At 37.7% G+C, this 25,760-nt stretch overlaps 1 protein-coding gene across 2 annotated transcripts in view; it reads right to left on the bottom strand.

The window, feature by feature from the left end:
- The window catches only part of GRIN2A (glutamate ionotropic receptor NMDA type subunit 2A), a 188,712-nt gene that overhangs the window by 42,141 nt on the left and 120,811 nt on the right, over positions 1-25,760 (bottom strand). For both annotated transcript variants that reach the window (XM_040592942.1, XM_040592943.1), the window contains exons 6-10: positions 15,346-15,551; positions 13,740-13,908; positions 13,462-13,615; positions 8,713-8,838; positions 6,373-6,602 (exon numbers count right to left, since the gene is read on the bottom strand). In XM_040592942.1, coding sequence (XP_040448876.1) covers positions 6,373-6,602; positions 8,713-8,838; positions 13,462-13,615; positions 13,740-13,908; positions 15,346-15,551 — 885 coding nt within the window. The remainder of the gene's footprint in view (positions 1-6,372; positions 6,603-8,712; positions 8,839-13,461; positions 13,616-13,739; positions 13,909-15,345; positions 15,552-25,760) is intronic.

Here is a 25,760-nt window from a genome sequence, read left to right as displayed (position 1 = left end):
GTTAATTCATCTCTATTATACCAGAAATCATGACTTTGCACTGATGGAACTTAACAGAAACATCTATATCCAAAGTAAAAGCAGATTAGTTTCGCCACTCTAATGTGACTTTCTCCCATGCATTTTAATATGGGAGGACAGCAGAAACGGGAGCGGAGATGCTGGAAGGTGTTCCTCATCTGCCAGGACCTCCCTGGAGAACCCAAACTACAAGCCAACGCACTGGCAAACTGCGATCAAAAGGAAACTGTTTAGTTGATAGTCATTTAACGGTCCCACCTCGGCTGAGACGTGGCGGGGCTCCATCCCAGGAAGGGGAAAGGGCCACCTGCCCTGCTGCACAGGGAGCCCGAGGCACTGCCCAGCCCGGGGTGCCTGCAGGGAACCCGTGTGCAGGGCCAGGGCTAGGGCCAGGGCCGGCCTCCCTTCCACCACTGTGCCTCAAGGGGAATACACCCCTTTGCATCGTCCCCCAGAGCTCCGCAGCTATGGCACTTGACATGAAGAAGGCTTCTGGAGCTCTCGCACCTGTAGTCCTAGTCCCTACTTCTTCCTATGAGTGACAACTACAGACCACTCGCTTGAGGGCCGGCAGGTTTGTTCTACAACTTCGCCCTCTCGATGGCTATTGCATCAGCACAGACAAGCCGGGGGGTATCTGCAAAGGGGTAACACCAGCTCAGGGCACACCCAGGTTTCAGTTTGGAAATCATTTCAGATAATCTCAGATAAACTTTTGCTAACAGACCTGAACATTTTATATGTGCCCTTTCAATATCTCCCTGTCACCAAGTGACTAGGATTAAGTTAAAATGATTCTTTAAGAAATACATTAAAAAGGTCACTCAAATCAGAGGAACTATTGGCTAATGTGGAAATTCAATTGAGCATCGATAAAAGTAGTCACCCATGAATTCCATGGTAAAATGAACTCTGTTTTTACTGTTAAAGTTTGAAGAGAAATCTATACACCCTGTGTTGCAGGAGATGGCTAATATTCATATAGACGCTGCTTTCTTTGGGCTACCTATGTAATAATTCTCTTTTTAAACTCTAGTCTCCGTGCATCAAGAACTCCCAGGATCCAGTGCCAATTTGCCAAGAGAATACAAATAGGCTTACACAAAACCTGGGAGCATTTTCAATTCCATCAAACCTTGACTGTGAAATTATTGCTGCAACAATATTTTCATGTTACAGAACTACAATTAAATGTTTCATTTTAATTAAGCATATTTTGACAAAGCATAAAGGAATGAACTCTATTTTTCTCTATTCGTTTAGCTAACAGATGTCTTACTTTTCTCATTTTCCCTTTTCACAGCTTTACTGTTTAAATTATTACTTTGCTACTACTTTACACATACTAATTGACCCATGCACTAAAATTACACTGTGTTCTAGTCATGGTTCTTAGTCTATATTTGCTGTCTCCTTTTTTGAGTTTATTATGCAGCAACTGAAACAAACCCTGCTCTTAAATATATGTCCAGAGATTCTACTGATATAGATGTGGCCTGCTATTAACTTTATTTTAATCTACAGGCAATGAATCCCTGAAGTTGTGAGGTGGCTCCAGTATGTGCTAATATCTGTATCAGATTTGCCAGTCAATACAACTGGAAAAAATAATTTAAAAAACCAACTTTGATTTCAAGACCTGTGGAAACTGTTGCTGCTCGTACAGCTGACATTTTTTTGAAATTCAGCTGTGGTTAACATTCCGCAAGCTCAGTTCCTAATCCTGGAGTATGGCAGGTGAATTAGGGGAACAAGGAGATTATGGTGGAGTATCCAGGTAATTTGGAAATGGAGTTTGGTTGTAAATATTCTCACTTTCCAAGACCATTCATTATACGTTTAAGATGCTGGGAGGCGTCTCCTCCCATAGGAACAGGTAATGAATTGAGGTATCTATCCCAAACTGAACATTCATGGAATACAAAGATACTTCTGCAGGTGAGCAGAGATTAATAAAAAGTACTAATTCATCCAAAGATCACAAGGATAACAAACAGATGAGTAGTTCCAAACACCATCCACAGACTGAAATTTCTTGGCACAAGACACCCAACCAACACATTTTAACAGTCACAAGGATATAATAATTTTGAAACGATTGTCTGCTACTACTGCCTGCTCACAGACTATTTGTAAAGAAGAAAGGGTTTACAATCTGTTTACTAGCACTGCACCCAAAACTAGAAGTGTATGAAGTTCTCACCAATAATTTTAAACTTATGTTGCCTGAACTGGCGTGTCCTGGAGAAGCACACAGGCTCTGGGACTGCAGCAAAGATCTATGCAGCAGGCACGAGACAAGAAAGAGAAAAGGACCAGGTCTCTACATGTACTTATTGTCCTTGAATCTCCACGATAGGAAATAAAATACATCATGTCTGTTAGGAAGTAATTTTCTTCTTAGACATTTTCTGAAATGCTGATTTTTTGAAATCATTAATAAAACCCTTAAATTGACTGCACAAGCCCCCTGCTTGAATCGCAGTTGTGGAGAGATCTGCTGTTACTCAGAAGACTCAGCACTTCATTCTTGTTTCTCCATGCTCTGCCAGCTACCAGAACTGTGGCACTGGACAACAAAGCTCCAGTCTTGTGCTTCTGCTTTACCTATATGCCTCGATAAAACTGACAATTCTGTTAAGTCAGTAACATGATCTTTCACAAACATTAAATACTGACAATCTGAAGATCTGCATGCTTGCATGAAAAGGCTGGCATTCAGGGCAGTTGTTTGTTATTGTTCTGGAGTATTTTAAGGTGCTGTGGAAAACATTACTAAAATAGTAGAAAATAGTAAATATTCTCCATGGGCTAACACAGATATTAAAAGGAATTATGGCTTGTTTGAAGTGATAGAAAAACACATATATTTGAACTTTCTGCTTTCTTGTTTTACTAGATGGAAACCACTGACAATCTGATTTCTGATCTTTGAAAAATATAGCTATTAGTAAGGCTATTATAATCATCTGTCTGCATACCGAAATGCAGTTGATAACCCTCATAAAGCACTGTAAAGGTCTAATGTTGAAGTGGAGAGATGGATTGGGATACGAGGGTCACCCTAACTATCCCATTATCCGTGCTGCCTTTGGACCTCAGCCTGTTCTGCGTTCACACATACATATCTCTGAGTAACTATAGAACTTGTGACATCTTATTGCACAAAGGTACAAAGCCAAAATTACAAGAATACTGTAAATCTTGCAAAAATAAGGAACCTGTAAATGGCATAATTAAGGCTTCCTACTAAGGTTGAAGAGAACCCCTTAGACCACGCGCACCTGGGGCATTTCTTAAATGCAACTGTGTGGACGAATCACAGCAGATAAAAGCTTTGCAAGACAGTTCTGTACACTGGCATGTACTTTCCCTTAGTAATCTTGTCTCTATTTCATTACATGAAAAAGGCGCAGTCTCAAAAGTAACAAGTGCTATGAACACCAGCTTTGCTGGATACTTTTGGACTAATTTTCTGTACCTTTTTATGAACACAAAGCTTTTGAAAGTCTTTTACATACACAGGAATGTCAAAATATAATTTTCTTCTCATTTTCTGAGTCACTGGAGTTTAACACCCACCCCTAGTAACTCCAGTACATGCTGTGCCATGTATTTCTGGGTGACACATAGATGACATGGCATTCAGAAGTTCACTAGCAGCATTATGAAGGTTGAGGAGACTATCAAGAGGTCTTCAACCAAAGGGTAAATAGCACATTACCATGCGTTCCACAAACCTGGTGAAACACGCTAGTGTAACACATTTCCTGAATGGGAAGATACTGAATGTTGAAGGCGAGAGATGACTGCTCAGACAGAGAAAGCTCTTCTCCTGTAGTTTATCTATCTGTGCATTCTTTCCTCTGTAGTCTGTCACATACGGAGCTGGATCGAGAAACCCCAGTACCTCTTACTGGGAATACTTTGACAAAAAAGCTTGACTCTTCAGTTGTGGCGGTAGGCAAAAAGGGCAAGGGCAAGAACAGTACACTGATTTACCAACAACAGAAGTTTTTTCAGAAACTTACTAGACATCTAGACACTACTTAAAATTAATTTTACCCATACTTCTGTCCTTTCTTACTGGCCTTTCCCTATTACCGCTTTGCTCTTGCAGCAAGGGTCAGCATTCTCTATTGAGCAATAAAACTGTCGCAAGTTCCAGAACTATTCTCCTGCTAACAACCTCACAGCAACAAGGCAGAGAGGGATGATAAATAATTTAACATGAATCAGACCATATTCCCTTAAATTATCTTTAATTATTTGGATTTTTAACATCCAAGAAAGCTCATGGTTGTGGAGGAGGCAAAACTTGTGTAGGACAAGAAGAATGTTTTTAAATAGATCACTGCTTTTATGGACCTCTAGCTTGTTTAAATTAATTGGGAAAGTCATGGTTCCCCTGATTTGTCTTTATATGCTTCAGGCAAAATCTGAAGAACTGTAAAATAAAACGAAAGGTGGCAAATCAAACAAATGATCAGCAGACCACACAAAAACAGATGGTATTTTCTGATTCAAGTATTTTTCTATTTTTATTTGATTTTTGTGGAAATAAAATCCTACTTAGAAAAGAGAATGGAAAAATGACAAAAGTAAGGAAGTTATTACCCAAAAGCTACAGAACAAACACTGACATTTTCCCAGCCTGTAGGTGAGAGTGGCGAACAGCCAGCAAGGAGAGGAAGATAAGGGTGCACTGGCAGACCCAATGCTAGTGCTGTGCCAGCTGCAGGCCAAATCCTGCCAAAGCCAAGACTTCCCAAGAAAACACTCTGTACTTTCTCACAAACAGGAGAAAGGCATTTCTCAAATGCTTTTTTTTATCCCCAAGGGAAGAACACCTTTTATCTGTCTTATACTAAGAATATTATCCTAAAACAGAGTATATTTAACAGTCTTTATACTCTTTCAAAGGTTTAGTGACAACACAACTTAATGAAAACAAAATTACTATCATTTCTTGTTTCTTTTTATCTGTCTTTCCTCTAGCCATGTTTGCAATTCATGCTTTGATACTTCAGGTGATCAATCAAAGGCTGGTCATAAAAAGTGGTTAAAACAAAAAACAGACACAAGGCTATCAGAGCTGTCACTTTTGAATAACAATTTTCTTTTTTTCTGTCCTTTGGGAAAAGTCTCTGGTGAAGTTCTCCCCTGTGCTATACTGTATTTAATTATTACTTCCCAATGACAATATTTAGTTTCATTTTAAAACAACTGAGCACAAACAGCATGCCCTTCGTGTATGTTGTGCATATCCATCACAACAATAATTTTGCAAATGGACTGCAATCCCTCTATGCAATACAGCTATGAAAAAGCAGTCACACAAATGAATTTTTTTTAAAAAAACCAAAACCAAACAAAAAAAACCAACAAAACAAAACAACAAACACCGAACCTGCTAGCTTTTTGATTTATAAAGCTATTGATTAAAATTCACAAGTACAAAGATCTGGGAATTGTACTTGCAGCAGAAGAAAGTTCAGTCAAGCTAGAACTCGAATATGAAAAATAAGTATATTTATTATTTGTCAGTTTCAGTGAGACTCCAGTAGGGTTTAAGCAAACTGTCAGTCTGCTGCTCAATGTGAAATTCTCACCAAAGTTCTTGAATTAGGAAAGCATCTTCCACAAACACATCAAAATATCCTCCAATATATAAAATCCTCCATAATGTACATCTCACTTCAGTGTGATAACACAACCCCCCAAATTTTATCTGTTTATTTTTCCTATTTACTGTTGTCATTTTATACAAGTAAAATAATCAAACATTCACAGACCATATGGCTCACTTTTTATCATTTCTCTTTGTTCATTTCTGCTAGTACCACTTTAAACAAACTCTTTCTATAACTTCCTTGCACACTACATAAAAAATAAAAAGACATTTATTCAGGAGCATTATCTGGCTTCCAATAATTACTGGATAGTTGCTGATTTTATGAATTTTTTGTCAATTAATACATTATTAATATTTCACACAGAGATGTTCAAATAATTTTAAATATGCCTTCCCTGCATTCTAACCAGCTTTTTCATTTTTCAGGCTTTTGTGTATTGGGGAAGTATTCCTTTTAATTAAATATAATTTTAATCACAACATAAAGGTACTTTCCAATTAATGCAGTTACTTTTGAAAAGGCAACTCAAAGACTTTGAAAACTATCTCATATTTTCATGCTTTGGGTGTTAAGTTTGCTAGTAAAGCGTTACACTCAAATGAAACTTTCCAGTTTTAGCTTATTATCTTGCTCAGAGTATTTTTTAGCACAAAGTACAAATTTGTAGAAGGATTGTGAAGAATGGACATTGACCTCTTTTGAGCTGAAGACCTACCTTTTTATCACTCAGTCCAGTCACTTGATCAACAAATTCCTCTTGGATCATAAATGCAGCTAAGTTGGCAGTGTAACTAGCCAGGAAAATGACAGCAAAGAAAGCCCAAACTGACACCATGATTTTACTTGTCGTCCCTTTGGGGTTTTGCACAGGCACGGAGTTGTTGAATACCAAGCCCCAGAGCAACCACACAGCCTTTCCAATGGTAAAGGATGGTCCGTGGGGATCTGTCATTGCAAAAAGCAGTTATCCGAGTTGCAGTTAAATTAAACCTTGGCAAGATACCCTAAGTAACAACAACAAATTATTCACAAAGACATGGTTAAAAAATATTTCAATGCATATTTAATGTACTCTCAATGGAATCACGGGATTTACCATAGGTACTCTTTATTGTAACGACATTAATTTCCAGATTTGTAAAAATTAATTCAATATTTTTCTATGCCTCATTTAGTTCAAAAGTTTTTAAATGAAAATGGAAAGCAGAGTTTTGGAGAAGCAAACTGGTACATCTCTTGCAGTAAGGTACGCCCCACAGTGCTGCCTCTTCCAGTGTTCTGTGCCAGCAGACGTGCAAAATGGAAAACTGGATTTAAGTCTTAATGATTCAGTTCTAGTACTTTTCTCACCCAGATTATTTTTTATTATCTCCAGTCTTCCAACATCATGCTTTTTGAAGTTTATGTAAGCGTATTTAAGATCAAAATGTGTGCATGTGTCACCTACTTTTAAGCAACTTTGGACTCAGGACACATCAGTAAGTCGACACAAAGGAGCTACCTGCATAGATACGTAACTTAGAGCAAACCAGGCTCTGGCTACCTCACAAGTTCAGAGCCAGTTCCATGGTTAATTCAGGCTAATCCTGTCCCTGCTAATTCATTCTGGGTTTTTGTTATTCCTGTTTTCAGTTAGCTTTTTATTCATCCCAAAGCAAGAAGCGGTCAGCACGATGCCCTCATGCCCACATAGTGGCAGAAGCGTATTACAAACTCTGATTCGGTTATTAATTTAATTATAATTTATTTTAATAATAATATAATTATTATTAAAGGAATAAAACCTGAAGTGGGTATACTCAGTGCATGTTCTCATTTCAGCAGAAATCCACTCTAATACAGTGCAAATTTTTCACAATGCAATCAAGCACATCTTAGTTATCCTCTTTCCATTCTGCAGCAGTGCTAAGAAGATAGAGTGCAGTAAAACAAACACAATGGAGCTGACTTTTGGTTTATGAAAGTACCTTCTAGAGCCATTTAAGACTTAGCTGATACAGGGATAATATGCATTTTCTGAGCAACAATGATAAGGAAAATATATGCCAAGAATGCAGTCTAAAGTTCTTTTTAAGCTACTGGAGATTTTATCACCATGGAGCTTCATTCTGCCAAGAATGCCTAGGGAAAGGAGCAATCTACATAAAGATTGCCATTTATTTTAAGCTTCCCATGTTTCAAATGAACAGCAGCTGGACTTGTGGCCAGTCTCTAGAGCTAAGTTAGGATGGGCTAGTGGCATCATATGCTTTTGTAGCTGTAAGTACACTAAATGATCAGTTATTACCATGAGCTTGTAATAGTCTCCAGAACTGTGTTCCCCAAGCTGGAAGATCTCTTTTTATAAAATAAGGCAAGTAGGATTTAGAAATTAAAAACAGGCTGCACTCTCAACTGTAAGTAAAGAAAGGGAAGGATGAGGGCACCACAGTACATGGAATCCTCATTCTCAGGTCAAAGTGCTAATAATATACAACTGCAGCTTTCACTGAGAAAGGCAAGCTCTGTATTAAATTTGCTGTGCTGGTATATTTTGAAAATGAAGTTTCTATAACCATGGATGCTACACGAAAAGAAGTGATGCCCTTCTGCCACTGGCCTCATTTCAAGGCTGAGTTCACCAGACTTTTTGTAGGAACTATATAAAAGTATATCTAACGTAACTGCTATTTTCCATGTTATCCACCAAACCATACCAGTTTCATAATTTTTTCTGAACTAACTGAATTCATAAGTGTCAGCAGTCTGTAGAACATATTCTAATACTTGTTTAAGCTGACACTATAACTGATACAGTATACTAACCAAACACTGCCCGAATATGACTTTCTGATATCACTTACCCTTCTATATGTCTTTATTCCACTGAATTAGAATACAAACATGAGTGTATAAGCCCTCAAGAAATCATATTTTAAATGAAGAGAAAACATAGTTTCGTAGCTGCTTTTAGTGCTTCATTCTGACTTTATGTTTATTTTAAAAGATAGTGGGCAAGGGATGGGAAATACATTTTTTTTTATAGTTCTAGAGTTATGTAAAATGCAAAGCTTACCTCTCCCTTGTGCTAAGTTCCTGTTATATCCTACAGGACTAAAGTACTCAAATATAAAGACAGCCATGGCAGACACAATGAGAAGCATCACAAACATCATCACCCAGACAGAAGCACTAAAAGGCTCTGCAGCAAAACAGACAAAAGAAACAGAAACACAGTTCATTAAACCAGTTGCAGCAGAAGAATTCTAATGTCTTTGGCTAGGCAAGCCCAGCAGCTTTCTTTAAATCTGCTTTTACCAACCAAAATGCTAGCAAGTAACTAAGTAGCAATATATAAAGAACTGCTGTTTGTGTATACACACAAGATTCATAAAGTCAAAATCTTAAAAGTAAGTTTCAATTCAAGACCAAAGGCTGCACACTTCTCTTCGACAAAGCCTTCACGGACGCTGAGTGGCAAATGCTTGATTTGACCTGCTGTTTATTCAGTCTCCAATCAGGTAGCCCATTACTACCTGTCCTATCTTACATGCATTTATCAACAGAATGGTCCAACCATTACCACTGTGTTTCTGCAGAGCAAAAGCAATTGAGCATATGTTTAATACATTTGGTAATTCAGTGAAGTAGACTTCTCTCTCGTTTTCTATTCAACAAAAAATGTTAGGGAAAAAAGGCTAAATACTTGCTTTCAAACTATTTTTTTTTTTTGTTTCAGAATTTTTTCTCTCCCTCTCTGTTCACTTTCATCTACCTGCAATGAAGATGTTTTTAGCAATTTGCAAAGACATCCTTTTGAAAGTCTCATTCTCGTCTGGAAGCAAATTTCTGAAATCAAAAGGTTTTTTTATGGAAAACAATATCAGTTTGAAAGACAGACAAACCATGATTAAGTAAAAGAAATACCTTGGAACAGAAAACTGAAAGCAGTTCTAATTACCAGGCTAAGCCCCAATGGATATGGTAATAGCATGCAGTAACACAAAGTTCGTAAGTATCGTCTTGCCCCATCACAAATTTCAGGAGTCCTTGTGGTAGCTGCCATGGTATAGTGATAGATGTAAAAAAAGGTTTTGCATGGCAAACTAGTATCTCTTTATTAGGTCAGCTTATTTGGGTGCATTTTATATCCTAATTTTGGTAGCTAACGCAAGTGAGAACATGCTCTGACATGTGAGGAATAAACCCCTTAGTACACTATTTCAGATTAGGACAGAATCAAGAAGCACTCAAAATTACACAAAATTAGTGTGTTCCAATGCTTCGCCTGTTTTTGAAAGCCCAAGAGGCTCCTCCATCATAACTTCTTCATTCTTTGAATTTAAATTAAGACTTGCACCACGGAAAATTCTTCCTTTATCGCAGGAAATGATTACGAGTGAGAGCTGAGGTGTGCTAAGACCAACAGCCCCATCTGAACCTCGTCCGTTAGCACGAGTGATTCACCCAGAACAAGAACAAAGTGTAATAATTTGGGCCCAGGCATGGAAAACTCATGAGATCATTTGCCTTTGCTACAATTTCTTCAAATATTTGGAACCAAGAACAAATTCCAAATAGCCCCACTGGTGATTTTGGATGTGAACTGAAAAGGCAAACAGGGAAATTTTAAGCCAAACTGTTCATTTTTTGTTTTAGAATAAAAGTTAAGGAACAGTTTTGAGGGGGTTGTTTTATTATTTTATTTTTCAGAGAGGTTATAAAGTTTTGTCAATTACTACAATTATTTGTTTGGAAGAGAGTAGTAAGTTAGCAGAGTAATAGAATTCTTAAAAGGCAGAGAAGATCCACTCATGCAGACAGGTAAAGGACACTGTGTATATACAGTTAGTAACAAATATTGTATGAATTCACATATTACCTGGATTAAATTGGAATTCACATAAAACTATCATAAAATTTTGACAGAATTCTCACAGAAGAAAGTAAGGCTGATAAAAACTGATAAAAGCAACAGTGTAGAAACGGTGATGGTAATTTTTCAAAATCTAAATAAGGCAAAGGGCAAAACAAGCTGATGTGAAAAAGTGAGCTATAAACAGTTTAAGCAGAACACTAATAATTTAAGCAGTCTGGTAATAAGGTGGAGGATTAGAAGAAGCAATAGGAAAATAAAAGCTATTTTAAATAGCAAGCAGTAAGATTGAAAAAGTACAAAATCAATTGAATAACAACGTTGATCTTCCTGTCATATTAGAGATGAAATTACAAATTCAGCACTGTTTTTTGATTCTCAAAGGACAGAAAGAGAACTTCCCTCAGGCAAGCAGCAGTTTTTATAAGATTTTTCAGTAAAGGTATAATAAGGCAGAAAAATACTAATATATGACTTGCCAGTACACTTCAAATGATTGGTGAAGGAGAATATCAAGCAACGGAAGAGATGTCTTACTCCACTAATGTCAAGTTTTACCTCTCACCCACAAAACCAATACTCAAACAATTAAAAATAGGGGCATAGGCTTCCTATTCTACCAATGCCTCCAAACAAGAAAACTGACCTCACCTATGAACTCTTCCCCTTTTAAAAACACAGCCATATGGATTTAAGTTTTTTTTTTTATTTTGTTTGTTTTTTTAAACAAAGTTGAATCAAGCCACCACAAAATCTTTAAAAAAATTATTTGTGCATCTAATATATATGAGTTTTAGTACAATATGAAAATGTTTCAATGTGGATAAAACTCTCATTTGATGAAGACACCCACGTCAGAATCAGAACACAGTAGCTAACGAGGAAGAGGCTGGCCCCATCAGTTGCTTAGACCTACTGGACACAATTGCTGAGCGGAATATCTAGGTCAGACAAAATCCTGTACTTCTCTACATTTGTAGTAACAAATCAGAAGACCAGATATTTCATGAACTGTAATCAAGTGCTATTTAAAAATATATATATACTGGTTTTGGACAGATATTAAATATTTTTTTTAAACAATTATGTCAGATGATGCTATTCTTAGACATTCACTTAACTGAAACAAAATCAGTCTGTGAATAAACTCAGTTATTCGCCTGATAGTATTTTGCATGGCAAAGCATCTTACTACTATGCACACATTGAAATACACAGTTAGTTCCAGTAAAGTTGCAGTTCCATCTATGTCTAGAAAATCAGAACATGCTTCTGAGAGCACAGACTTGATTTACTAGTGCAGTATATCAGATTTCTTCAAAAGTAATGCTATTCTATAGAGATTTACAAGAAGGGGTTATTTTTACTTTTTGAATTATATGTACGTCCAGCTATACTAATAACATTAAATGCATTTCAGAAATCTAGTAACTGTTGTGCGAAATGCAAAAGCAGCCTCTCCTTTGATGGTAGCTGTAAGTGGGTTTTTTAAGAGGTAAGCAGAATCCACAGTAAAAATCAACTGCACTTGCAGTACCTGTTTCAGCACTTATATTTCAAATGATCATTTCAACATGCTGCAACTGCAATTTAAAACATCAACTTTACAAGTCAATGACTTATAGAAATGAAGAGACAATATCTGAACATTGTCATTAAAAGTACAACCTCCCATAATTTCATTACAAAGTCTTCCATTCATTAAACAAAAAATATTAACCAACCACAAAATCTCTTTAAGTATCACTGCATTTGGGAAGCTATTTGATTACTCACTGTGTTATACTTATTTGCATCACCTCTGTAACGTTCCTTTATGGAACAGGTATGAAGAATAAGCTCTGTGGCTAAATGATGATTCTTCTGCAAGAAAACCCAATTATTTGCCCATGTGTAGTTGATACTACACCAATAATCTGCTCCTTGATGGCTATAAGTGATTTTAGTGAAAGTGAAGAACTTACACTTAGCAATCTAAAAAGCAACCATACAATCTGTGATGTAAAAATGGCATCACTGCTGACCTAATGGACTTGAACATAATAAACTGTTCCATAAGATATCTGGAAAATAACGATTATTTTTTTCCCACTTGAACTATTTTAGTGTCACTAGCATGTTTTCCTGTGCAAAATATCTTTAAAAATACTGGGACCAAACACACTATGAGGGAAATAACAGCATTCTGAGTACTTTTGATCCATCTCATGGCTCATTCTCTTTTCAGCTGCAGGTAAATTCAGGCTAACCACCAAATACAGAAGTAAACAACAAGCACTGAAAGAGAAGGAGAGGGAAATAATGAAAGGAGAAATAAACAACTGAAAAAAGAAGCAAACAAGGAAAGATGGCCAAAGTTTTTATTTATTTATATCCCACCTCCTTTCTGCCCAGCCTTTCATTTATTTGCTATATCTCCATCGTTAAACTGTTTGATCACAACTCCACTGTTCAATCACCTTGACAGAGAAAGCACCCAGCAGCTCTCCAGGGCAGCAGAGAGGTGTTCAGAAGCCAGGGGTAACCGTTACCAAATTAGCTGTCAGATCTCTCCTAACCATAAGGAATTATCTTTTTCTTAGCTCTTCTATAAGAGGTTTTGAAAATATTTTGCGAATGTGAATGTTAAAAAGATGAAACCATTTATAACAGGCTAAACAAGTATAAATTACTTTGCAAAGCAGCAGTTTTTGAGGAAGTGATTTTCCCAACTGAAGATTTTGGGGGACTCTTTCATACTGAAATCATTCTCATTGGTTTTTACTTACTGCATCTGAAATCAACAGCACTATCTTCCCTGTTAATCAGCACGTCAACACGGTACAAACTTCCCAATGTAACAACCAAAACCTCACAGAAACATGTCAATGCACTATATAACTTAATGAACACTGAAACCAACTCTATAAAAATGCAATTACAAGATCTGGATGGGTTGAAGAGTCATACCTAGAAAAGCAGATGGTGAAACTGTGCCATTGCTCCGTGACACCATGACGCTAATCCCAGTCTCAACAAATGGCACTGAAAAGTCAACCACTTCAGAGCGCTCTTCATTAATAGTGAGAGACCCCACAGCCATAACAGCACGATGATATACCACCTGATCCACAAAGAGAAGACACCACCACCATTACTCAGTAGAGAATATCTCATTTCTCCAAAAGAATTAGAAACAAACATTGCTAAGTTCTTACTTAAGAGCTCTTTTACCTAACAGAACTTACTTCACCAATCATTCCATTCCACACATTATTGACTTTTTTGCCATGTTTCCCATTAGTCACCAAATATAGGTCATATGTGAACTTGACAGTTTTAGACAACTTCTTCAAGATATCAATGCAGAACCCTTTGCAGCACTTCTTTACATTAGTTCCCTCATTCGTTGAGTTGCTGTCAACAGAGGAGAGAGAGACATAAACATTTCTACTGCCAAAACCAAAGAATCACAACAGCAAGATTCAGCATGCTGTGAAACAACATTTTGTCATACTTGTGAGTGACCATGTTTTTCTGAATCAATGGAGAAATAATCCATACGGTGCTTTATATGGTGTTTGTAGCTCTTACTAATCCTGATGCACTTGCTTGACAAGGGATGAATAGAAGATAATGTAGACCCAGCATGACATGCTTTTTACTCCAGTATCCAGCCTGGTGCACATCACTTCTCTACCAAGACATACAGTCTCATTTTGCTAATCTCTCTCTTAGGCTTAGATTAAACATTTATTATTTTTACTCTCAAGATGTAAGACCACATGTCATCTAGTAATTAGAAAACCTCCCAACATGTAAGTTATATAAAGGCACAGTGGTTCATTGTACCGAAAACAGATGCTGCACCTTTTTCTGTGCTTCGAGAAGGTGAATTTCAGGCTGCTGTTGAGTACGAAGACGAGGGTTTCCTCATATTTATTTTTTTTCTGAAATGTTTATTTCATGAGCCCTAGAACTTTTTAGTATAAGCATCTTCAGAAGCCAAGACAATGTTTTACAGCCTTTGAAAGAATTAAAAATTAAAATAAAATTAGTTTATAACTTGACTAAGTACAGTTATGTAAAAAAAAAAATAAAAATTGGTTCTCTGGATTTCAGGAAGCATGTGCACAACCACTTAGCAGTCTCTGGAAATCTTCAGAAACATGCATTATACTCCCTAACATCTGCTCAGTAAAAAAATATTGTTATATTTAGTTCATAAATAGGTAGACCGAAGCACAGAACGGGTGAAACACCACTGACAAATGCACAATGAGAAATTTTCTACCAATTTCTAATGACTGCTCCAAAGTCACAGAACAATCAAAGCAGGGAAATTTTCTGTAGATGGTATGTCACAGTGGTATTTTATGCTCCTTTACCAGATTTCAGCATAAACATACATTTGCAATAGGAGACATTCTCTAAATTGTTGAAGACTAATTAAAGCAGGCATATTTCAACATAACTGGAAACAATTCAGAGAGGACTCATTAAAACAATTCTATTTTAGAACACAATCTTCTTTCATGTGACTTGAAAAGAGCTGATTCTAGTTGACTTCGAATTTACTATAAACTTACTATCTTGTTGTTAATTCAATTTGACTTACATGTATATAACTAGAACCTTTCAACTTAATAAAAAGAAAAATGTGCAAACAAGAGCGTGCCATGTGGGAAAGGGAAAACAAACGAGGAAATGAAATACTGAAAGAAAAGCAAAGATAAAAAGCAAGAGGAAAAGTATCAGAAAACAATTACACAAAGAAAGAAGCAAAGGAAAGAATTAATGATAATATATTTTGCATCAGAATTAAAAAAAAAGGAATGCTGTGTATTTACTTACTTAATTTTGACAAATTTACGACATGGCACAGTGTTTTTCTGGCAACTTTCCATCAAAGGATCCACATCCTCAACAACAACAAAGGGAGCCTCCTCCAGGGTGACAATGCTCAAATGGTTATCATCTGGATCGCTGTCTGCAAAAGAGCTGTACCTTGGCCAGACAGAGTACTTCAGGCTCAGTGAATTGTTTTCCCATTTCCCCACCTGAAACACCAAGATACACAAGCTGCTGATACCTGCTTGCCCAGTTTTGACAAATGAGATCCAATATTAAATGTGCTGTGATACAGGTACAGAAAATTACAAAGACAGATATGTTTTTTGTTACACATTACTTTAGAACTTTTTGGTATGAAGTAAGAAAATGCATTGTGATAAGACAAACAAGGAAATGTTATTTTAAGAGATAACAGCTTTATAAAGACTGGGTGACATCAGTTAACACTATCTACCACCTGGCTATAGCTGCACTGAGGTCTGACATGCATCATTCCCGTTTGAGCCAGAACAGCAACCAGATACTCCATTAGTAATCAGGACTGATTTGCAGTAATAAGAAAATGGATCTCAAAAATAAGAAAAAGAAAACTAACCACACCCACCCACCCCAGTAGGATAACCAAGGTATCATAATATTATTTCTGTATCTTCATAAAAGAGAAGAATTTTCTATTCTTATAATTTGAAAAAACATTGGGAAAGCCTTTACCTAGGCTTCCATCGCACCTGAGCCAGGCCAAACACATTTTTAGTAAACACAATTTAATTGTGCAAGATTTAGTTCTTATTATAAATAATGTATTTTATTCTGCTTTATTTAGTGCCAGCTGTTGAGGGAGTTTAAGAAAGTATACCCCACTTTACATTAAAATTGTCTATTTATTTACTATTATAAATTGCCCCTTCAAAACTAACACACACCTCTTGCCACTTCCAGAACACGAGAAAGAGGCATAGGATTTAAATAAATTGAAAACTCTTAGCATTTTCTTCCTCAGATTGTGTTTAACTACTTTGTAATCATAAATCTAATTGCATGTTTTATGCAAGTAGCAATGACAGATAATATAAATAAGCTAGCAATCCACAAAATTTATAACCTAATCCATTTTAATAATTCTTCAGTTGCTTAAGCTAAACAAATAACATAATCATGAAACTGGTAAGATATTTCTTTTGCAAGGAAAATGGTGGGAATTAAGAGTACAACGACAGACTCGGGTCCTAAAAAACTGCTCAAAAAGTCACCTACCCTATGTCTTCTAAAGACTTGAAAACAAATCACAAAAATTCCCAAAGAATATGATCTATATTCATTCCTATTTAGGGAAGCATATAAGCACATGCCCTTTGCAGTTTCCTTTCCATCCTGTTTATAAGTCAAGACGTTTTGCTGAACTTTAATGTAGGAGGCAGAAATACCAAATCTCTATACACTTAAATTGGGTGATTCAGAATATCATAAGGGAATTAGGAATTCACGGCTAAATCAATGGGAACTGGGCACAGGATTTACACATACAGGTCTTCTATGAAATTTAACCAAAACATGGTGGATGCAGTCTTTGTGAGAAAAACTAGTTCATACACAGGGAAAGACATCAATACCTCTGTATGAGGCAGTTATATTGCAAAAACAGTTTAATCATCAAGTTAGAATATATAATCACATTCACAGCTGAGTGTGTGCTGGTTTGAATTAGCTTACACAGTGCCATGTATATCTATACCCCAAGTACACCATGAAGTTGGCCATCTGGGATGGGGAGATTTCCACCCAGCTCAGGACTTCAGGCAGGCAGGGAATGTGCCAAGTAACACGATGAATTTCAGAAGTGGAAAATGTGCCCGGCTGCCTATTCCAACCAGCAAGAAGGGGAAAAAAAAAACGTGCCTGAGGCTCAGCTGCGTTTCTGTGTTAGGACTGTAGCTGTGATAGCACCTGCTTTTCCAAATCACTCCATACAGAATTCGGGAGGCGTCGGATCGGCCTGATCCTGAGGCACTTCCCTCGGCAAGCCACCCCCTGCACCTGCATCACTGTCACATGGGCCAACAGCAGTATGAATTCATTGGATCCTATAAAAAATACAACTGTTCTGATGCTTTTAAAAGAGAAATCATGAAACTCTTTCATATACAGCTGGAGTAACTGCCACGTTATTGTTCTGAGGAAGATATAATCAGTCATATTTTTAGATGAATTTAGGGAAATGCTAATTTCTTTTGGTAATTGTATCTGTATGGAAGCATAATGTGTTTTTTGAATCTCCACAGTTAGGTCCAAAATCTTTCATCTGTTGCCTTCAATGGATTCATGTCAACATTCACTCCTTGTAGCCTTATTTAAAAAAAAAAAAAAATTAAAAATCAAGCTCTTGTTTCGGGTCTTAGGGGCATCCCTACCTCTCTGTTCGAAGAGGAATACTAGTGCAGTCCCAGGGTGTCACAGGGACTTCATCTGCACTTTGTGGTGCACAAATTGCAAGTGCATTGCAGGTCACCGCTGCTACCACCAGTACAATGAGTAACGCACAGTGTCAGAAAGCACAGTGAAAAAAAGTACAAGAGGAAGGTATCAATTTCCTAAAGAATGGTAGAAAAGCAAAAGGCAGAAAAAGCTCTGAAAAATCCTCCCTGGTGGGCTAAGAAAGGTGAATGAGGAAGGGTAGTAATTAGAAAGAACCTGTAGGTCACCCCTTTTGTTTGGGAAATGTTTCTGTTGGATTTGTTAGAATTAATGAATGGTTAGCACAGTCATTGGATTTTCTCTGATGCTGGACTCAAAAGCGAACAGTTACTATGTTTATTTGGCATTTTTATTTTATAATAGCTATACTGTCGGAGATGACATGTTACACTTCTATCATTCTGATACAGTGTTGAATGATCAAAACACTTTTTTCTTTTAAGTGGAGGGTAAGAATTTACTTTTATACAATTAAAGCATGTAGTCAAAATATGGGAGGATTTTTATATTTGTATTTAAAGCCTTTTAGCTTTGTCATTAAGAATAGGAATGGTGTTAATTATTTACACTTTTTTTTTTATCTTCATATATTATCTAGTTCTTTCAACATCCTTGTGCAATTGATAGTATCCCTTGTTTACAGCGTGAAGGGCTGAAATGACTCAGAAAAGGTGCAGGTTAAGGAAAATTAAAACACGAGTAGGTTCCCATCGTAATAAAGAGAATTTATGCAATTGCATCCGTATGTAGGTGTCCTGCAGAATCAGCATTTATGTCACTTATGGAAGTCAGATCTAGTACTAGGTCCAGTCAATATCTCTTTTGACTGCCTTCAAAAGCTCCAGATGCTTAGGGGAAAAAACAACAAATTATAACAACTAAAGTACTCATTTTATTTCAGAACATTACAAAGAGGTCTGCTTATGAAGTGTAAGATTTGCGTGCAAACCCAAATGTTAAGTCCCTGTGCAACACTGTTAGAGCAGCTTACCTATGACAACAAAGCAAAATATCTGAGTTAAAAAAAGCGTGCTGAGTCCTGGTTTTGCCTGTGAAGGTCATTACACATGCTGTAGAATATGAAAAAGTTCACATGTAAAATATGAAAAGTAGAATACGAAAAGTTCAGTTGCTGCTCTTGGTAGGAGATACCAGTAACATTTGAAAAAACCATTTTACGGTGAAGTAGTTTACCAGTCTGGACAGTTTCAAAATTCAATTGCCTCCAGTGTTTTGCAGCACTCATTTTCAGTGTGCTACTTTGTGATTGCTGCAGCTACTGATGAACTGAAGTGAACATGGCATCCTCCCACCAAGCCTAAGCACCTAGATCTGAGGTAGAAGAGATTTGCGTTTACATTGCAGGCTTACCTACTAATATTGGTATCCCTGATGCAGATATTCTTAATGCAACATTTTATAATTTTACTGACAAATGATTTGAACACAAGAACACACTGATTTGCAGGTGAAACTACAAACCTGCAATACAAAACCCTAGTGAACTGTGACTCTGCGTACCCATCAGAGACCAGAAACAATTTCCAAAGCCAGTCTTCTGAAAACTAACAAGTCCACAAAAATAAAATAGTGGTAAACTCCCATGTAGCATAGAAACACATTGCCTCTACTGTGGAAATGTTATCACTACAGCAAGGAATATTATTTTTTCCATCTGTGGCCTAAAACTTCCTACCTGTACTTGATCAGTCTCAAGGGAACTCATTGCCATTCAGAAGCTTTTTAGTATCTGCTCAGTCTTCAAGCCATCACTGCTTGAAAAAGAGTAGCCAGAGGACAACAGGGAGTTAACATACTGCACAGGCCTGCCAGCCAGGATGCCAAAATTGCATTTTGATAGGGTGGGAGATGGGCAGAAGAGAACTTTTCTAAAGACAATTTCCATTATCCTAATTACTTGAAAGAAAACAGTTCAGAAAGTGGGCTTTTTACTGCTTAAGACATAAAAGCCCTGTTTGAAGTAGCTTGCAAACATAAATAAATTTGTTTTCATCAAGACATTTCTTGATGTGCTATCTAGAAATACATATTAATTTAACAGAATATGTAGAGATAAATTTGAGGTGAATTTCAACTACTCTGATGTATTATTTTGTTTGGTTTAGATACTGATTCATGGAGAAAAAGATGTTAAAATTTGAAATTCTGAAACACAATGGAAGCTTTTAAGATTTAAAAATTTTGTGTGGGTCAGGGTAACCATTTCCCCAGCTCCTGGAAGCAGGACCACTGCCCCAGAGACCTTGCTGAAAGCACAGTGCATCCACCGCAGGCAGGCAGAGGCATCCCAACTGCGTCACGAGGAGTCTCAGGTCTGAGTTGGTGTGGCAGGCCCAGTGGCCTGGTTTCACCTGGGACAGAGTTAATTTTCCTCTTAGTAGCTGGTGCAGTGCTGTGGTTTGGATTTGGTGTGAGAATAACACTGGCAACAGAAGTTTGTTTCTAAGTGAAGGACTTTCCAGTTCCTCAAGCCCTGCCAGCAAGCAGGCTGGAGGGGCACAAGAAACTGGGAGGTGACACAGCCAGGATGGATGAAGGGAGCTGGCCAAAGCGCTATTCCATACCATATGACATCAGGTTCAGTATATAAACTGAGGGGAGCTGGCCAGGGCCTGCCAATTGCTGGGCATTGGTCAGCGGGTGGTGGGCAGCTGCACTGTGCATCGCTTGTTTTCTGCCACCCTTCCCTTAGGATTTTATTCCTCTCCCCCTTCTCCCTCCTTTTCAATACAATTATCATTATTATTATTATTGGTTTCTTTTTTTTACTATTTAATTTTATATTAATGATTAAGTTGTTCTTATGTCAACCCTCGAGTTATGCCTTGCTCACAATTCTCCTCCCCATCCTTCAGGGGGTTGGGGCGGGTGAAGTGAACAAGCAGCTGCATGGTACTTAGTTACTAGCTGGGGCTAACCATGACACCCAGTGATGCTGAATTTAAGATAAAGCCAATATAAGATAAAACATTTATACTTGCTGTAGTCACTCCCTAATGACGGGAAATTTAGCTGTAGGTGAATCAGGGCAGTCTGCTCAGTCTTACCTGCACCCCTTTCCTGATCTATTCCTTTCCTCTTTCCTTGAAGATAAAGAATATTTAAGTTTCCCACCAATCCCCATTTTGATGTAACACAAAGTTGTCTTCACCTGCAACCATTTGCTCTTTCAAAATCTCATGTGCTGAGGAATCATTTCTTCAGTACCTCTAGGCACACATAGAACACAGGAAAAATATAGCTATTTTTGTAAAATGTGTTCTGTAAAATCTCTTTTTCATTTAGGTAACATGACTTTTTTAGAACGACAGCCATTTAATAGAGCATTAAATAAAGTAGAGGAGGAACATTTGGACTTCTGGATTACACAACTTGAAAGCTGAAACTACTGAACAGTTCAAAGACAGGTCTGAAAATTTGATTTATGCTCCAACCTTAAACCCAATTAACTACATTTAGTTACAGTCTATAGCAAGTTGAGGAATGGAGAAGAGAATAGCATGCTTAGAGTGCAAAGAGCACAAAAGTATCTCTATAAAGAGAGGTCTCCTGCTTAGACCTCCTAAGAACCCAATTAATATTACTAGGGAAATTAAAAGTGAAAATGAGCTTATTCTCAGCAGATACAATGGAATATCTGCATTGATAGATTCAAAAATGGAGGGGGAAGGTAAAACTGCATCGAGAAAGATGTTAACATAATAAACACAGTACTGTGTATTTGTAAAACAAACACTTTTAAAAAAGAAAAGTTCAAGCTGAGGATAATGCTGAGAAAAAGCAGACATGCTTCATTATGGAACTGTGAAAAACTGCATGCAAATACTTCAACTGTACTGTGTGGAAATGACACACACACACACAGAGAGAAAAAGGAATTTATGATCAATTTCTGTCATTCCTAGTTAGACAGATAATGATGTGGCCTTGATCCCAGAGAAAAACAGAAGATGGCCCTCACTTGAAAAAAGGGCAATAAAATAGTTTTTGGGAAGCATCCTAGCCCAAATTATAGAAATCCTTATTTATGGCCAAAAGACCGGGACTCTCAGAAAAAAATACAGTTTCAATACTGAATCAAGCCCTTGATTCACTATTGTAGGTGCAAAACTCAATTTCAAGTATGGACTTGCAATGATACATATACCTTTGTATTTCTTTTGAACTTGTACATTCTTTCCTATTTTCTCCATCTCCATATGCACTCTGGAATATTCCCTTTGGTTTAATCTCTACAGGATACAGGAAGGAAATCAGAAAATAGCTGAGAGCACAAAGAGCTTGTTTGATGTCGGACTGCATTAGCAATCATAGGATCCTCAACTTATCCACCACTATCTAAAGCACCTTACAAACTCACTGTGTCACATCCATGGGTTGGCCAGCTCACCCATGCCTTTTTATCTTTTGAAGACTGCAGGCAAGGAGAGTGATAATGAAGTATTAGCTGTGTTTCTGTGTAACAGCCAGATAATTACAGCCAGCCTAAGAAAGACAGACAACTTTGTCTTTACACATGGTTGTACCTCAGGGAGACCCCTCTCCCACTGCACCCTAAAGTAGGTTTTAAATAACACAACGATGATTGACACAATCCTAATCACACACCCTCACAGAGACCATCGAATCAGAGAAAAAGGGCAAGGCCAGATCCTGAGCAGAGAGAGAAAAGAGCAGAGTATGTTCTCCCTTGCATGCCAATGCTGGCACGAAAAGGAAGTCTGTCACATTGGCATATCTCACAGAAAACAAACAAATAACTTGGTCCTATCACCCTCTTCCCAGCAGATGGGAACCGTACGCAATACACAGCCATCATCTTTTTGTAAGAAAAAATGTTACATTACAACATAGCTACTAAATGCACTCCCAGGACTAGCCAATTGAACCTTTGAAAAGAGAAAAATTTTCAGGGGTATTATTTCTACATTAAACACACACACATATTGCAAACATACTTTTTGAGCTGTCTCACTTCTGTAAAGAAAACAATGCTAAGCAAATACAAAATCTAACTCATCTTGCTTTATAGGAAAAAATATTTTTTACTTTTATTTCATCATATTATTCCACTTACAAGGAAGAGCTACTCTGGCAAGTTTTAAAGTCAATAACTGGAAAGCATAAATTGAGTTTGTCGGGTTAGCAATAAAAGGCAGCTGCAGAACAAAGCACAAGAGCAAAATCCTTCCTCCAGAAACAGTGCCTGTTGCACACGTTCTGCTGCAGACCTGCGTGTCAACTCGTGTTTCCCAAGGCCCTTATTTCACAATGGCACTCTGAATTTCAATGACAAAATATGATGTGAGCACTTTCATGTCTTATTAATAGGGAGTGGTTTACAGTCCTGCGTGGTTTGAAGACATTGATTTAAAGACTTTGAAGTTTTCAAAATTTGCTGCAAACTCTCATATGGTGTATGCGAATGTCCCGCTCTTCCCTGGTGGCAGCTCCTTACGCTGATGGGAAGGCACCAGTGCTGTGACCAGCAGGGCTCAGAGGAGAACACACTACCCGGGGAGATCATAAACAAACAGGGGAAGAAAGAAAAGCAGCCACCTCCTGTAGCCTCATTTTCCAATACAGAATTAGTAATCAGCACTCTCCAAATCCTCAGTGGCTGGTATAGTCTTGGTACTGGGAGATGTCCCAAATAACTCTATGCAGTGCAAGAGTTCAAACTTGTGCCAGAGCAGCCCTTCTACGAGTTGTGTCATTAGGAAGGAAAGGAGCTAATCAAATTGACAGCACCTTCCTCCACCTCCCAGGGAGGGAAGACTTTTTGTCACCTCTGCACTCAGTGAAGATCTCACAGCTTTCCAGAAACATCCAGATAGCCATACCTTTACCTCCAGAGAGGAAGAGCTGCTCTGAAAGTCTCCCTACTCTTTAATCTCCTCTCTAATATTAGCTGTAAAGAACAGGAGGAAAGCACACTTTACCACCGCTTGCTATGGTAGCTGCAAATCCTTTACAACAGCAGAGAGAAAGGAATCATCCTCCCCGGGAATACATGATTTAAGAAATGCTGCACAATAATTGGTGCAATTCAAACAAGTCAGTACAGTAAAGGTCAAAGGAAATGCCTTTAGGCTAACTGAAAGCTCACTGATATAGAAACAATATGCAATTTTCACTCGACAGCAAGTGTCAGGATAGGCATATTTACAGGGAGACTAAACACACTAAGCAACAAGGATGGAACAAAGGAAATGACAACCCAACAGATGTTAAAGAGCATGCTGTTTCTGCTGTGGGCACAGATAATACATCTTGTTAGGCCACAGAGCTACTGACAAAAGGGATATGAGCAAGTGGATGATTAGATCATGCAGTTTCATCTGTTCTAGTTAAAATACACGCATTTCTTCACAACTTTCACGGAATGTCTATCATGACCCATCAAGGTCCTTCAGCTGTCTTCACCCCTGCTCTGAAATCAATTGAGATTTCTCAAGAAACTACGCTGTACCATCCCAGTGACTTTTTGTTATCACAGAACTCGGACAAAAAGCTCTGTCAGAAATCTGACCAAGTCTTAGCTTTTTGCCCAGTGCCGTTTCAGCTGTACCATTAGATATGCTAGCTGTCTTTTCTCAGCTACATGACGGTGGATGTTAGTAGCCAGATGGAGCTCTCTGTGAAGACCTTGGTTCATTTATTCCAGGCAGGAATCACGTACCCTCTGCCCACTCATTCCTACTTAGATACAAATGTGTACAACCTCACACAGAGCTTGTAGATCTGGCATATGCTACTTAAATCAGAGCAAAATCAAGTTCTACATTAAATCCTGAATTAATAGAAAGTTAAAAATGCTTGGTTATGTTTAGAATAAATCTGGAAGTAACAGTTCTTCCAGTGGCATTTAGCTAGCAACTGTGCCATGTAGCACCTGTTACTCTTGCTTCCTGTAAAAATTCACTGCCTACAACAATGTAGGACACATGTCTAACAAATTGACCCAGAATACTGACCACCATGGTAATTTCATCTGTATGTATCTAGAAAACTAGTAAAAACAATTTTTACCATGGAACTCATCTTTAAATGCTATACAGTCCTCCCTACCTTACTTAACATTTATGATATGCACAGATAATTAAACCACCTAATTTTGCCACTGGTAATTATATTCTAGTATATGGTTTTAATATTCGATTTATTGGTTTTATTTCCACACAGACAGACAGACAAACAGGCTGTGAAACTTGCAACTCAGTGAAGTTAATGGGCTGCGGGAGACACCCAGGTCACATCTCACTGCGATAAGATTAATGGCAGGGGGGTGGTGGGGGTGGTGGTGGTGGGGGGTTGCAGCTGGTACTGCTGGACTCTGAGGACATTTTAGCACAGCACGGTGTTCCTGCGTGATATTCGGGAAACACTATTAACTCTGGCAAATTTATCAAGTTTCACTGAAACAAGCACACTAAGCTTGTCTTCTTAAAAATCTCTTGCCTGAGAACAGCAGCCCCTTTGCCTGTCAAGATTAGCAGCAAGGATATGAATGTTGATGTCAGAAGTTTGAGTAGCTGCTTTAGAATCTGTCAAAGTGTCTTGCTGGATGCCTGCTGAACATGCCCAAATGTGATTTTCAGTCTTCAAATTATTATCATCCAACCAGCTTTTTTCAGAACCTGATATGGGACAAATCCCTCAGTCAGCCCATTTACATGTGAAGTTACCACTTCAAAGTTTTGATACTGAGTCATTTGTAAATGAAAAGGAACTTCTTTTCCTAGGGGTAAGATGTATGCTCTTCAACTATGGTTGAATGGATTTTCCATAACCTCAAGCTTCAAGTCAAGTATATCAATTTTGAGACCAAGAAAAAGTTGTTTTTAAGTAAAATCATATTATTATACTAAAACCAAAGAAAGTTGAGTTTTAATATTAAATCTTGTATTTTCAGGAGAATA

This window comes from Falco naumanni, chromosome 4, assembly GCF_017639655.2.
Source record: "Falco naumanni isolate bFalNau1 chromosome 4, bFalNau1.pat, whole genome shotgun sequence".
In the NCBI taxonomy this organism is placed as follows: Eukaryota; Metazoa; Chordata; class Aves; order Falconiformes; family Falconidae; genus Falco; species Falco naumanni.
The sequence above is the reverse complement of the archived record's forward strand: the minus strand, read 5'-3'. Positions and strand labels throughout refer to the sequence as shown.